General features: G+C 51.2%; 1 protein-coding gene across 2 annotated transcripts; it reads left to right on the top strand.

Moving 5' to 3' along the window:
- Position 1: 1 nt before the first annotated feature.
- Positions 2-13,881, top strand: FADS1 (fatty acid desaturase 1). 2 transcript variants are annotated; one of them, NM_001112627.1, is made up of 12 exons: positions 2-205; positions 3,055-3,165; positions 3,730-3,927; positions 5,336-5,437; positions 5,532-5,660; positions 9,731-9,791; positions 11,379-11,455; positions 12,379-12,476; positions 12,685-12,781; positions 13,033-13,112; positions 13,224-13,349; positions 13,688-13,739. In NM_001112627.1, the coding sequence occupies exons 1-12, from the start codon at positions 2-4 to the stop codon at positions 13,737-13,739; spliced, it is 1,335 nt and encodes a 444-aa protein (NP_001106097.1). The 2 variants fall into 2 exon arrangements, with proteins under 2 accessions (NP_001106097.1, XP_031508585.1); XM_031652725.1 differs by lacking the exon at positions 2-205 and adding an exon at positions 2,693-2,711 and having other exon boundaries at positions 13,688-13,881.
- Positions 13,882-15,625: the final 1,744 nt, after the last annotated feature.

The raw sequence follows: 15,625 nt of genomic DNA, 5'->3' as shown, positions 1-15,625 counted from the left end.
CATGGCCCCCGACCCGGTGGCCGCCAAGACCCCGGTTCAGGGACCTACCCCGCGCTACTTCACCTGGGACGAGGTGGCGCAGCGCTCGGGGTGCGAAGAGCGGTGGCTAGTGATCGACCGTAAGGTGTACGACATCAGCGAGTTCACCCGCCGGCATCCAGGGGGCTCCCGGGTCATCAGCCACTACGCCGGGCAGGATGCCACGGTGAGCGCAGCCAGGCGGGGGCACAGGAGAGGGCGGGACCGGAGGCAGAGTGCAGGCGAGACAGAGTTACGCACCCCGAGCCAAACACCGACTAATTCGGAGGAAAGCCCGGAGGCGCCTGAACATACCTGTTGCCCGGTGATTGGGTGTCCTGCGGATGCGGGATGCAAAGGCGGGAGAGAGGCCCTGAGAAGTGGAGTCTGGGGAGTGGGGATGGAGGCCAGCAACACGCACACACAAAGGGCCCCGCCGCCCAGTCGTGCATTCCGTCTGCAGCCCCGAGCCTCAGGCCTCCGGGCGAGGACAGGACCCCGAGCTGGGTGGGCTAGGAGGAAGGAGAGCAAGGATGCAGGCCGCCTGGGGAGGGAGGGAGTCAGTGGCCAGGGGAGGGAGTCATATCCTGTCTCGATGGCTAGGAGGTGCAGCGCAGCCGCGTCTGGACCTAGATGCGGGTCTCCACTCGCCAGCAGGAGCGGAAAGGGAGCAGGAAAGGAGCCCATTCTCGAGGATGGGGCTGAAACGGGAAGCTTGGGGAGACCGCTGCCTTGGGGACCGCTGCGTCGTGTGAAGACTGGAGGACGCGAAAGGGACAGTACTGTTAGGGGAGGGCAAGCGTCGGCAGGCGCACAGAAGGGATTGGGAATGGCATACACTTAGCGAGGACCCCCAGAGCTGTCCTCGATTCGCCGGGGAGGCCACTGAGCCGCAGGCTAGAGAGGTCTTCAGCTATTCCGCGGAGCGGGCCGCTGTTTACGCTCTGGGGCCGTAGGCCCTTCGCGGGGTCCCGTCCCTTCTTCCCTTGGTCTCACTGTGGGGTCGGCGCGCGCCCCAGCCCCGGGTCTGCTGCTTCTCTTTCTAGACCATAGCCCTCAGAGCTAAGGCCCCGGCGCCTCTGCTGGGTTGGAGTGCTGGGGACTCAGCCCTGGGAACTCGAAAGTCCGGGCGTTCGCTTCACCACGTTTCCCCCTTGGCGGCCAGAATGGCGTCCCCTCCTCTTGCATCCCTTTCTGATCTCGTGCCCTGCAGCGTGACGCCCTCCACTGTCCCTATCCACTACCCTGGCGTCCCAGAGTGTGCCGCGGGTCACCAGGGTGCCCATAACGTCGCAGCAGAGCTTAGACGCTGCGGGGCGAAGACCCGCCCCACCCTCTGACGCGACCAGCCTACAAGGCGAGGCCAGAGCTTGCGCGGCTCAACCAGAGCGACCACTCGGGAACACTGACGGCGGCTGAGGGCGCAGGCGTGGGCCAGCGCATGCGCAGACGAAACAGGCACCAACGCTGGGGCTTCCCGCAGTGTGATTTGGGGCGCGGGATGCCGCGGCGGGGACGGCGATTGGTCCGGATGTGTGGTGCCACCGGCCGCCGGCTCCGCCCCACACGCTGAATCGCTTACAGGACCTGGGGCTGCTTGACCGGTGGACGTGAATCTTACCGCTATGGACCTTACCTTGCACAACCCAAATTAGCTGCCTTGGGGCAGGAGGTGGCCACAGTGCTTAGGGAAATGTGGAGCCCTACCCAGAACAACGGTGGAGGGAAAAGGAAGAAATGCAAGTGCCCCAGTTCGGACATAGGGCAGTCTTTCTCTTTGTGGTTTTTGGAGAACTCTAGCTAAGAGAGGAAAGGGACTTATTAAAAGACCCGCAAGAAGAGACGGAAGTCTCATAGCCCTGAGAGGTGAAACCAGCCGAACTTCCTGGGTCTAGTAGGGACCTAGAGAACTTTTCTGTAGCTAGCTAGAGGTTTGTAAAATGCACCAATCAGTGCTCTGTAAAATCGCACCAATCGACGCTCTGTAGCTAGCTAGAGATTTGTAAAATGGGCCAATCAGCAGGACATGGGCAGGGGCAACTAAGAGAATAAAAGCTGGCCCCCCCGGCCAGCTGCGGCAACCCGCTGGGTCCCCTTCAGCACCGTGGAAGCTTTGTTCTTTTGTTCTTCACACTAAATTTTGCTGCTGCTCACTCTTTGGGTCTGTGCCACCTTTAAGAGCTGTAACACCGCAAAGGTCCACGGCTTCATTCTTGGTCAGTGAGAGGAACCCACCTGAAGGAACCAACTCCCGATACAGCCCCACCCATCCCTCCTGTTTCTCACCTATACCGAAATTCTTGGGCAAAAACTCTCTGTGGACACACCCAGGAGAAAGGCCAGCCCAGGCAGGTGTTCCTTGGTGGTCCCCCTCAGCCAGTGCTTCCCATTCCTTGATGCACCCTTCTAACTAGAGCAGATGCTGGGTGATCTTAAACTGTGGACACCTGGGAAGGGTATGAGCACCCTCAAAAGGCAGCTGGGCCAAGGGAGATGGCCTGTGCTTCTGTGTCGGGAGTTGGTTCCTTCGGGTGGGTTCGTGGTCTCGCTGACTTCAAGAATGAAGCCACAGACCTTCGTGGTGAGTGTTACTGCTCTTACAGGTGGCACAGACCCAAAGAGTGAGCAGCAGCAAGATTTACTGTGAAGAGCAAAGAACAAAGATTCCACAGCGTGGAAGGGGACCACAGCAGGTTGCCGCTGCTGGGGGTGGGGGGGGTGGGTGGGAGCAGCTTTTATTCCTTTATTTGTCCCCGCCCATGTCCTACTGATTGGTCCATTTTACTAAACCTCTAGCTAGCTATGGAGCATGGATTGGTGTGTTTTTACAGAGCACTGATTGGTGCATTTTATAAAACTCTAGCTACAGAAAAGTTCTTCAAGTCCCCACTCGACCCAGGAAGTCCATCTGGCTTCACCTCTCACTTCAACTTGGGTACAGCCTTCTGGCAGGCAGGAGAATGGCCTTTGGTGTGAACACTGCCGGAGTCCAGGGGGCTGGCTCCCTCACCTTTCATCTTCTCCCCGCACTTGCAGGATCCCTTTGTGGCCTTCCACAGCAACAAGGGCCTTGTGAAGAAGTATATGAACTCTCTCCTGATTGGAGAACTGTCTCCGGAGCAGCCCAGCTTTGAGCCCACCAAGAATGTGAGACCCTGTGTTTGCTATGTGGCAACTCTTGGTTGTTGAGAGGGACAGAGAGGAGATAGGACAGTCTAGATGGGATCACAGTCATAGTAGTCATAGTCAGTAGTAGCTCTGGGGAATCTTGAGGTCCCTGCTTCTTTTGCATAGTCCTGAGGTCACAGGGCCAAGGGAGCATGACTTTGCAACCTATGGCTCCCCCAAGGCTGCCACTACCATGGCTTCCATCGTTATCATCATCATCAGTATGAGCACTTACTATGCGCCAAGCATAAACTCATAACTCTCACACATTTACAGATGAGATAACAGGCTCAGGGAGGTTAAGCAACACAGCCAAGGATCACACAGTTAGTAAATGGCAGAGCAAGGACTTAAGTCCTCTGAACTCTTAGGCACTATCCCATAGCACCTCCTTCTGTCATCCTCATTGTCGTGGTATCTTTGCCTAGGACTGTGGACTTCCTACAGCTACCTCAGTGGGAGGTCCTTGAGCCTGAGAGGGCCCTTGTCTCCAGTAGCGTTGGGGTGCAGATGAGAATAACAGCTCCTCCTCCTCTTCTGCAGAAAGAGCTGACTGATGAGTTCCGGGAGCTGCGGGCCACAGTGGAGCAGATGGGGCTCATGAAGGCCAACCATGTGTTCTTCCTGCTGTACCTGCTGCACATCTTGCTGCTGGATGGTGCAGCCTGGCTCACCCTTTGGATCTTTGGGACATCCTTTTTGCCCTTCCTTCTCTGTGCCGTGCTGCTCACTGCAGCTCAGGTGAGAGCCTTTGGCTTGTCAAGTGCACTCAGTATCCCTGGGGAAAGCTCCTTCGGTGTTTGAGGAAGGCCAAGAATTCCTGCCCTCCAAGTAGGGTAGATCTGAAGGTATGCGGGAGAGTGCAGGAACATGCATTCCACTGTCTTGGCCTGTCTGCTCTTTAGCCACATGGGCATCTTCATTTCTCTCACTGCCTTTTTAGCTGCTTCTCCGAGGGTTCCCTTATTTCTACATGGTTTGTCCTCTGCCACAGCCCACCTGTGCCAAGAACCAAATTTCTGGTTTTTTAGCAAAGCCTGGCTCCCTCCCCACCACTGACATTGCCCAACATGTTAATAATGATTGAGCACTAATTCTTGACTGTCAGGACCCATTTGGCAAGCCTTCTGCTCATGTTTGAGTCCTTTCTGTATTCCAGATGTCAGTCCATCATAGCTCCTGGGCTTCAGGCCGGGCGTGGTGGTTCATGCCTGTAATCCCAGCACTTTCAGAGGCCAAGGTGGTCGGATCACTTGAGACCAGTTCAAGACCAGCCTGGCCAACGTGGTGAAACTCCACCTCTACTAAACATACAAAAAGGCGCGGTGGCTCACGCCTGTAATACCAGTACCTTGGGAGGCCAAGGCGGGCAGATCATTTGCGGTGAGGAGTTTGAGACCACCTGGCCAACATGGTGAAACCCCATCTCTATTAAAATACAACAAGTAGTTGGGAGTGGTGGCGGGTGCCTGTAATCCCAGTTACACAGGAGGCCGAGGCAGGAGAATTGCTTGAACCTGAGAAGCAGAGGTTGCAGTGAGCCAAGATGGCACCACTGCACTCCAGCCTGGGCAACAGAGCGGGACTCGCTCTCAAAACAGGCCAGGTGTGGTGGCTCACGCCTGTTATCCCAGCAGTTTGGGAGGCCGAGGTGGGCAGATTACCTGAGGTTGGGAGTTCGAGACCAGTCTGGCGAACATGGTGAAACCCCCAACTCTACTAAAAATACAAAAAAATTAGCCAGGCATGGTGACGGGCACCTGTAATCCCAGCTACTTGGGAGGCTGAGGCAGGAGAATTACTTGAATCCAAGAGGTGGAGGTTGCAGTGATCTGAAACTGCACCACTGCACTCCGGCCTGGGCAACAAGAACAAAACTGTCTCAACAAAAAAAAAAAGAAAAAAAGAAAAAAAGTCATGAGCTTTGGAGCTGGCGAAACTGAAGAACAGAGAAGGGATGGTGATTTGCCCCAACTCACGTGTGAGTCAGTGGCAGAGGCAGAACTAGGCCCCATGTTTCCTGACTCCTGAGGTGCATCATAGGCCTTAGCAGATGAAGGAAGTGGGAAAGGCTGAAGGAGGCACAGAGGTCAGTGAAGGGGACACTGGGTCTGGTGGGCTGCTCTCAGCATTGACTCTTCTCACCTAGATCCAGGCTGGCTGGCTGCAGCATGACTTGGGGCACCTGTCGGTCTTCAGCACCTCAAAGTGGAACCATCTGGTACATCATTTTGTGATTGGCCACCTGAAGGTCAGTGGGATGGGGAGGGGCTCTCTGAAACTCCAGGCAATGAAGGGCTGCCTTGGGGGAAGGTTTTCATACTCGTGTCCCTGCTTTTCTGTAGGGGGTCCCTGCCAGTTGGTGGAACCACATGCACTTCCAGCACCATGCCAAGCCCAACTGCTTCGGCAAAGACCCAGACATCAACATGCATCCCTTCTTCTTTGCCTTGGGGAAGATCCTGTCTGTAGAGGTAAGTGGAGGTATCAGTGGAAAGGTCTTGGGGAATAGGAGGCAGCCAACATAGGGGGGTTGTGGAAGGTGCCCACAATGTCAATGTGGGCAAGACACTGGAGCTGGGCTAGCTGGGGCTTTTGCGATTTTGGAAGTTCTAGAAGGCAACAGGCAATAAATGGGGGCTGCCCAGAAGGGAATCACCATCTTCCCTAGACCGTTCAGTCAGCAAACCGTTACTGCATAAAAGGCACCTCATTTTGCAAAGGATCCAGAGGATGACCAGAAGCATCCAAAGGATGAGATGGCCTATCCTTGAAGGTGCTGATGGCACCTCCTGGAGGTGATTTTTTGACTCTTGTCCCAGGCAAGCATTTCCCTTGCACTATGTATTTCTCTCCCACACTTAGGTAGCCTTCTTGTCAGTCTTCTCTGTCTAGGGTTGGACTGTCTGACTCTTCTTTGATGTCCAGTTATCTGGAACATTCATTCACTGAGTACTTCTTCTCACCCTGCTGATCCCCAGCCTGACTTCCTGGGTGGTCAGCATTGGGTTTGAGTTGTCATCTGAGATTGTAAGCAGAAATAATGTAGCCGCTGAAGGAATAATGCCTGGGGGTGGAGATCTGGTGAACTTTTAGTGAGCATTAGGCAATGGAAGGTTCTGAAAGGCCAGCAGAGATCTTTGGAAAGTTAATTTAAAGCCCTTTGTCCCAAGCCTCTAGGCTGCAGAGTTCTTCCAGGTCCCCTCCTCCACTTTATGATGTTTCAGCTTGCCAGGAATTAATTTGTCGTTAAAACATTTCAGTTCTAGGCATGAGTCCAAGGTAGCCTGGCTCTCATCTCACCGTGAGAACTTTGAAAGGGCTTTGGCAGCACTGGCTGGCCAGGCATGAGGAGCTCATAGCTTGAGGCTCATGCCCCACCTGTCCATAATGCTCTTATTTTCCCATCTCATGAGCATGGACTTGGGCTTGTTATATGTCCGATACCATTACGGTCAGTACTGTGTGGATGATGAAGCAGCCCTGCCCACCGTCTGACTCCCGTGGCTGCTTCAAGGGCAGTGTGGTTATTTGCTGGGCAGTAGCATGGGGCTTGTGCATTTCTACTGTCACTACAGAGGGTTTAAAAAAAGACACGGGCAGGTTAAGTGGAGGGGAACCGTCTCACACCACCACCTTTACTGCTTCCTGGTACTTGGGTTTTCAGGAAATTCCTATCAGCAGACATAAAAAATAGAGAATGAAGGGACGCGACTGGCACGTGCCAGTGGTCCCAGCTACTTGGGAGGCTGAGGTGGGAGCATCGCTTGAGCCCAGGAGGTGAAGGCTGCAGTATGATCACGCCACTGCACTCCAGCCTGGATAACAGCGTGACCCTGTGTGTAAAAAAAATAATAATTTTTAAAAAAGATTAAAACCAAAAAATATTGTAAGCAGAGCTCAAGGTGACTTACAGATTTAAAAAAGTAAAATATGACAGAAACTGAGAGGTAGTCATGACCAGATATGGCCTCCTTCAGGTGCTGACATCTGAATTGAGACCTGAATGATGAAAAGGGCCAGCACTGCAAAAATTCAGGGAAGGAACATTTGGAACAGAGAGAACAGTCAAGTACAAAGGCTCCTGGATGTTCAGAGACAGTAAGCAATGAGAAAATGAGAAGACCAGAAAACTAGGGAGGGGCCAGATCATGTAGGGCCTTAGAAAGCCATGGAAATGGTGTGGTAAGAAGTTTGGGTTTTATTCCAATAGCAATGGGAAGTCACTGGAGGGTTTCTGGTGGGTATAGCAATCTGCTTTGCACTTTAAAAGGCTTGCTCTGGCTGGAGGTGGAGAGGATGAATTATAGAAGGTAGGTATAATCACAGATATAACCTCAGAGAGGAGGCTGGAGCGAGTCCAGACCAGACCAGGGAGGAGCAGGTGAAGCCAATGGATTTGGGATATGTTTTGGAGGCAGTGTAAACAAGGCTTGCTGAGGACCTGGATGTGGTGGTGAGAATCACCCCATCTTCAGCAACATTAACTGAGGGAAAATTGAAAGAGGGGCACCCTTGTTTGGTGGGATGAGTGGGGCAGAGCCCCACCCCACCAGGGTGGCCTCCTATTGTGGAACTGTTACGGAAAGGAGCCCCATCCATTGCTTCCTCCTTGAATGGCAAATGCCTTTATGACCCCTATAACTTGCCCCATTATGTTTAGACCCTTGGTGGTCAGAAGGGTTCTATTTAGGTCAGTGTCCCCTGCCCCTCCTTGTCCTCCAGGAATTTTTGAGAGGCACTGATGTGGATGTCATGGGGTCAGCACAGGCATCAACATCCCCAAAGGGATGGAACCAAGCAGCCTATTGCCCAGGCATTCACTAACAGGCAGCCCATCCTCAGCCTCATAGCTGGCAGGGGTGAAGAAAGGCTACTTTGAGTCCCAATTTTTTTTTTTTTTTTTTTTTTTTTTTTTTTTGAGACAGAGTCTCGCTCTGTCACCCAGGTTGGAGTGCAATGGTGCGGCCTCAGCTCACTACAACCTCCACCTCCCAAGTTCAAGAGATTCTCCTGCCTCAGCTTCCTGACTAGCTGGGACTACAGGTGTGTGCCACCAAGCCTAGCTAATTTTTGTGTTTTTAGTAGAGATGTGGTTTTGCCATGTTGCCCAGGCTGGTCTCGAACTTCTGGGCTCATGCAGTCCACCCACCTCAGCCTCCCAAAGTGCTGGGATTACAGGTGTGAGCCACTGCACCCGGTCTCTGTTTACAAATTTATCACTAGCTTCATCCCCTAAGGTTATAAGCTCCAAGAGGGTGGGAAGTCTATATTGTTCACCTCTGTATCCTGAGCATCTAAAACATAGCTTGGCACACAGTAGGTGCTCAAGTACTTGAATCTGTTAATGTAGAAAGCATGCTTCATCTAGCTGAAGTGCCTTGCACAGAATAAGCTCTCAATAAATGAACTGTGGACACATGGAAGGGTGAGCTAGAGCTCTGCTCAGGGGTTGAGTGCTCCTCTTATACCCTTGTGGTTGTCTGGTTACCTGAACTAATTGGAGTGCGATACAGACAGTCATGGAGTGAGACAGCAGAACTTTGCTGTCTGGTTTGTGAGCCCACACCAGGGGTTCTAGGCTGGCTGGTTGACATGGTGGCCCCAGCCCGTCTCTTCAGCAGCTCGGCTTATAAAAAATAACCACCACCTACTGGGGAAAACTGCTGGAACCTTCAGATTGCCAAATTGTTCTTGGTGTCTTTTCCAGAAATATTTGCCAAACTAGCCTTCAGGGGATTTGATAAAATCCCCTGAAGTCAAGAGACCATGTTGAAGTCAAGAGACCAAAAGATTTTGATGGGGAGGGTTAGGGGCTGGATATAGAGGGAATATTTAACCTGTATAGGGGCAGATATGGTTGTCCATGGACATTCTGATGTCAAAAAGTACGATGGCGGCTGGGCACAGTGGCTCACACCTGTAATCCCAGCACTTTGGGAGGCCGAGGTGGGTGGATCACCTGAGGTCAGGACTTCGAGACCAGCCTGAACAACATGGAGAAACCCCATCTCTACTAAAAATACAAAATTAGCTGGGTGTGGTGGCAAATGCCTGTAATCCTAGCTACTCGGGAGGCTGAGGCAGGAGAATCACTTGAACCCAGGGAGGCGGAAGTTGTGGTGAGCCAAGATCGTGCCATTGCTCTCGAGCCTGGGCAACAAGAGTGAGACTCTGTCTAAAAAATAAATAAATAAATAAGCACGATGGGAGAAAGGGGAGAGGGTTGTGGGGCCTGGAAACCTTATGACAAAGAGAATGAACACAAGAGGGCCTGTGGTCCTGTAGACTGTGCTGGGCACATCCCTCATGTGAGCATGGGCCATCCAGCTGCAGGCCATGGTGTGACACGCTCTGCAGATTACAGCCTAGGGCTTCATGTTCCATGTGCTGCAGGTAAGGCTGGGCCTCTTGGAGCTTTCCAATAGCACCAACAAACTGTCAGCCCTGGAGGAGGCCTAAACTTCCAAGCAGGGAAAGGTCAAGGTCACAGAGGGAGGAATCACTGGTCTCTGAATGCTCATGTGTTTGCTTTTCTTCACAGCTTGGGAAACAGAAGAAAAAATACATGCCGTACAACCACCAGCACAAATACTTCTTCCTGAGTGAGTGTCCCCATCCAACACAGGGGAGCTGCCTCAGGAGGGAATGCTGAGGGAATGAGGAGGATGTGGCTCTCCAAGAGATTATGGTATTTTAAGGAAAGAGGCTACAGGAAGTACCCCACCCCCACCCCCAGTTACTCCCTGCTTGAGAGCAGTTTGCCATTTCAACTGAGTGAAGTGAAGTTAGGCTGATGATTGGCTGAAGGTTATTTGGTTGGGGGCAAACTAGTTCCTCCCATCCAACCCCAGTTTCCACTAGGAAGCTGGGTGTTTGGAGTGTAGAGAGGCCTTTTGCTTTACCCTCAACCTTATCTTAAACTTTGTCAAGATGGGCCAAGGTAACCTGGTAGAGCCCAGTCCAACCCCCAGAGGAACAAAGGTACGGATAGTTCTGGAAGGATGGGTCTGGAGGAGACAGGAATTGCTGTTAGAAGTGAGAGATCTTTCTGATGATTCCATATATTCCCAGCTTTAAAAGTCTGTCCCAGCTACTAGGGAAACTGACGTGGGAGCATCCTTTGAGCCCAGGAGTTTGAGGCTGCAGTAAGCTCTGATTGTGCCACTGCACTCCAGCCTGGGCAATGGAGTGAGATCCTGTTTCTTAAAACAACAACTCTGCTCCATAATGCCTAAAATGAGCTTTAAACGCCTTTAAATTTTCAAATTTTTTAAAGAAGGAAGGGAAGGAGTCCACTGATCTTATTTTAGTTTGAAGGAATTCATCCTAACTGCCTATCACCAACTATCACTAATAGAGAAAGGTGGATGGGGCAGAAGGGTAGAGCAGAGACCTCTGGAAGAAATGATTTTAGAATCCATGGCACATCAAGATGGAGGAGCCGTGGGTGGTCATTGTCATACTAGGAGTTATGGGTAGCATCAGGTGCCACAGAGAAGGGCTACAGAAAAGGAAATGAGGCAGCATGTAGAATGCAACACTTCTTCAACTCCCAGTTTTCTTTCAAGAGAGACCCCTCAGTTCCTTCCCACGACTGACCTCCAGGGCTTCAGATTGGGGTGGCACAAGCCCATCTCCCTAGTCTAAGGAAGTGAGCTTCACAGCCTGTGAAGGATCCATAGGGTCCTTCCCAACACACACACACTTTCCTGCTCCTGCCCCTTCACCTGCATGGTGGAGCTGCCAGAAACAAAGGGCAGATGACTGTAGGGACAGGACTGTGGCCAAGGTAAGTGAGTATTGGCACCCTTTTAAAGGTGTGGGATCCATGAAGTGTGTATATAGGGAAGTGAAGAAAAATGAAAAATAATAAAGGTGTGGGAGCAGAGCAAGTCCCATGCGTGAGGCCTGAGTTCCCAGGCTGCCTGTCACTGAAGAGTGCCACTCACGCCCCTCACCTTCCCTGGCATCCTCTTAAGAGTTTTTGCCCTCCCCATACTTGGATTTATGCCCACCTTCGGTGCCTGCTGGTTCCAGTGGATTGCAGAGCACTCAAGCAGCTGGAGGGGAGACAGAAGGGATGATCGGAAGAGGCAGTCCCCTGCTAGAGGCCATCTCTCCAGCATCAACTGGCCCTTTCATGACCATCTTGTGCTCACGCCTCCTCTTTGTCTTGGTTTCCTCCCCAGTTGGGCCCCCAGCCTTGGTGCCTTTCTTCTTCCAGTGGTATGTTTTCTATTTTGTTATCCAGCGAAAGAAGTGGGTGGTGAGTATCCATGACCCAAGAAGCCCACATCCTTGTCTCCAGCACCCAGAGTAGGGCATAGGGATTCCCCAGGGGAAACTGAGGCTGACTCCAGGCCTAATTTAGAGCAAACTAATAGAAGCAGACACAGATCCTTGCCTTCTCTAAGTGGGACAAAATGATTTGAGCTTAGCAGGCAGCCTGATTCCCAATGTGCAATTTCATGCAGCCAGTGTCTCCAGAGGTTCTTGTACTGGGCATAATGCCAGGGGGCTGAGTTGGGAATGGGCAAGATGAATGATAATACCTACTTTCAAGGAAACTTCTGATGAAGCAGAATGTGGTTGTTAAATCAGAAAAGAGGTACAGGCAATAGGTTCTGGGGACTCCAAAAGGGGCCTGACTGCACCTGGCTTTGTAAAGTCACTTTTCTAGCTGGCCTTGAGGCTGGGCGGGGTTTCTGACAGGCAGAGGTGGGGCAGTGGGGATGAACTTCAAGCAGAAAAGCTGGAAATGAGGGGTAAGTTTGACAACCAGACATATTGTGGAGGACTAGTGTCAGGGGAAGAGTATGGTGCTTGGTTCAGTGTACAGAAAAGCAATGAGAGATTTCATCAGGGCACTGGCATGGACTGAGCCATGGTCCTGGAAGATTCATTTGGCAGCATGCTGAAGGATTTAAATTGGCTGGGAAGAGCTAGAGGCAAGGAGACCTTGTAGGCCTTGGTACTTTTGAAGGGGACAGCAAGAAGAGCTGGGGGGTGCCAATGGGAATGGAAGAAAGGAGCAGTGGCACTAGATATTGCAGGATTGGACCCCTGAGAAGCTGAAGACGACTGAGTCTGGATACCCAGGAGAATGGCTGCACCATACAAAGAAAGAGCTGGTGACAGGAAGAGAAGAGCTGTTCGTGACTGTTATGCTCACTGCTTTCCTCACTATAGGACTTGGCCTGGATGATCACCTTCTACATCCGCTTACTCCTCACTTATGTGCCACTATTGGGACTGAAAGCCTTCCTGGGCCTTTACTTCATAGTCAGGTAGTATTTGGTGGGGGCGGGTAGGGACTGGTGAAAGAAATGTTGGGGAGTGACCAGTCTGGTCTAGGGGCCGTGCTGGGGCTTTGGGTAACAGTGGGTGTTTCAGGAGTTGGCTTGGGAAAGTAGATAGGCTGGAGCAGTTATCTGAGGGGGAAATCCGAATTCTGGGCTCTGTGTATACTGTTTTTGTCTGTGTAACATTCAACAGGTTCCTGGAAAGCAACTGGTTTGTGTGGGTGACACAGATGAACCATATACCCATGCACATTGATCATGACCGGAACATGGACTGGGTTTCCACCCAGGTAAGGGACAGTCACTCAGAAGACTGGAGCATAACATAACTATTGAAAAGGGTGGGTAGGTGAAAATAGCAAAAACAAAAAGTCCCCCAAACAGCATTTTCTCATTAGCCTGAGGCTCTTGTTCTGCTACCATGTGAAGGGAGTGACCAAGACAGTCTCACGTCCCTGCCTCACCCAGCTTTACCTGTAGAATGCTGGGCTGGCCTTTCCATCTGATACTCAACATGCTCTCCCCTGACCTTTTCCTCCAGCTCCAGGCCACATGCAATGTCCACAAGTCTGCCTTCAATGACTGGTTCAGTGGACACCTCAACTTCCAGATTGAGCACCAGTGAGTAGGGAGCCTGGGGAAGCAGGGTCCTGGGGAGGGTATAAGTGTAGGGTACAGGTGGGAGCAGAGAAGCAGGAACCACTGACTCCCTGCTGTTCGTTCTCCCTGAAGTCTTTTTCCCATGATGCCTCGACACAATTACCACAAAGTGGCTCCCCTGGTGCAGTCCTTGTGTGCCAAGCATGGCATAGAGTACCAGTCCAAGCCCCTGCTATCAGCCTTCGCCGACATCATCCAGTGAGTATCTGAGCCCAAGAAGATGGCCGGTAGGGAGGGAAGAGGGCAGGGCAATGGAAATGATGACATGTAGGGTGGGGAGTGAACAGAAGGTATTCCCAGTCGTGTGGGATGGAGTTCACCATGGCAAAGGCAGGATTCTTTATTGGTCCTGTGGCCAGGTCAGGCCTTTGCCCTCACTGGGGTTCCCCTCAGTACCATGGCCCAAGCTAGCTTTCTCTAAAGTAGAGGGGAGGAAAGCCTCCAGCTGGAAGAAGGCCTTAACCTCACTGCTGCATCTCTGGTGGGTTCAGCTCCGCTTGCCTCCCTCACTGTCTGCCCCCATTTTGTTCCTGCAGCTCACTAAAGGAGTCAGGGCAGCTCTGGCTAGATGCCTATCTTCACCAATAACAGCAGCCACCCTGTCCAGTCTGAAAGAAGAGGAGGAAGACTCTGGAGCCAAAGCAGAGGGGAGTTTGAGGGACAATGCCACTGTAGTTTAATACTCAGAGGGGGGTGGGTTTGGGGACATAAAGGCTCTGACTCAAACTCCTCCCTTTTATCTTCTAGCCACAGTTCTAAGACCCAAAGTTTGGTGGACACAGAAGCCCCCAGAAGGAGGGAAGGAGCTGTTGGGGCAGGGGTGTAAATTATTTCCTTTTTCTAGTTTGGCACACACAGGTGGTTGGTGAGCAGAGAGAACCAGGAGGGTAACAGAAGAGGAGGGACCTACTGAACCCAGAGTCAGGAAGAGATTTAACACTAAAATTCCACTCATGCCAGGCATGGCGGCTCACACCTGTAATCCCAGCACTTCGGGAGGCCGAGGCAGGCAGATCACAAGGTCAGGAGTTCGAGACCAGCCTGACGTAGTGAAACCCTGTCTCTACTAAAAAGAGAAAAATTAGCCGGGTGTGGTGGCGCACGCCTGTAATCCCAGCTACCCAGGAGGCTGAGGCAGGATCATCTCTTGAACCGAGGAGGTGGAGGTTGCAGTGAGCTGAGATCACGCCATTGTACCCCAGCCTGGGCGACACAGCAAGACTCCATCTCAAAAAAAAAAAGAAACCAAAAATCCACTCATACAAAGGGTGAGCTCAGCTCACTGGTCCACTTCTCAGTGCCTTCTCCATCCTCATTTGCAAACCTCAGAGGGATAAAGCAGTTGAACCTGATGAGCAAGAATTATAACAGCAAGGAATCATTAATGCTTAGAATTCTGAGGTCCAGCACAACTCAGTCTCTAGGAGCTCAGCTCACTGCCTAGGGATAGGTATGACCTACGTCTGCCTTAGGCTGCTGGTAGAAGCCATTCTCCAGTTTCAGAAGCAGGAAGGGCAAAGGTCAAGACTGTGGTATTGGAGTCTTTTGGCTCTGAAGGATCCTGGAACCACTGATTCTGTTTTATTCCCTCCAGGGTCTAAAGAGAACAAGAGGTGCTAGCTCTTACCAAAACAGATGGTAGAGAGTTGCTGGCTATTTAAAAGCCCTTTCATCTTTTAATTCACTTCTTTTCACGTCTTAACCATCCAACAGGAACAGAACACTCCTAGGACTGGGAGTCTTACTTTTAGTTCCATAAGCAAATGAGCAGATGGGACAAGTTAGTCTTTTCTCCCTAGAAACAAAGGGGATGCCTGGTGGTTTCCCTTTGCTTCCCAACCTAAAATTTCAAGTTTAATAAAATAGCAGTTAGCATAAGTGACCAAATTGGGAGATAATTATCAGTCATGAGGAAAGATACACATTTCAGTCATAAAGAATGTAAGGGCTATAAGCACAAACTTTCTATAACCTAAATGATGTTATAGCATTAGTATTTTTTAGCAGGAGCAGAAAGATTAAATATGATCACTTCATACTTCTAAATCAGAGATAGGAAGATTAAAACCACAGAACAGTTTGTGACTGCCGTTGGCTATAGCTAGGTATCTTACTCTGTCCACTCTTGTTCAAGTATCTAACTCTTCTGGAGACCAAATAGGCTTTAGAAGAGATTATCCTAAATTCCTATCAGTGTAATACTAAAATATAACTTTTTAATCACCTGGTTTTTAAAAGATAAACAATTTAGCCCATCTCTCCAGAGAGCAAACATAGGAATATGCCTCAGGAGCCTTTACTCCCTGGGTTTATCATCAGCCCTCATACCTGTTTCCCCCTCCAACCCACAGCCTTTGCTTCCTGATGGGGGGATTACTTCTTTGCCTCTTCAGCAGCATCTACTCTAGGCGTATTGATCACTTTGGACACTGGGAGAAGAACCTCAAACTAGGAAGAAAAGACAGAGCCTACAT

Source organism: Papio anubis, chromosome 12, assembly GCF_008728515.1.
Source record: "Papio anubis isolate 15944 chromosome 12, Panubis1.0, whole genome shotgun sequence".
In the NCBI taxonomy this organism is placed as follows: domain Eukaryota; kingdom Metazoa; phylum Chordata; class Mammalia; order Primates; family Cercopithecidae; genus Papio; species Papio anubis.
This window is presented reverse-complemented; position numbering and strand designations above follow the sequence as displayed.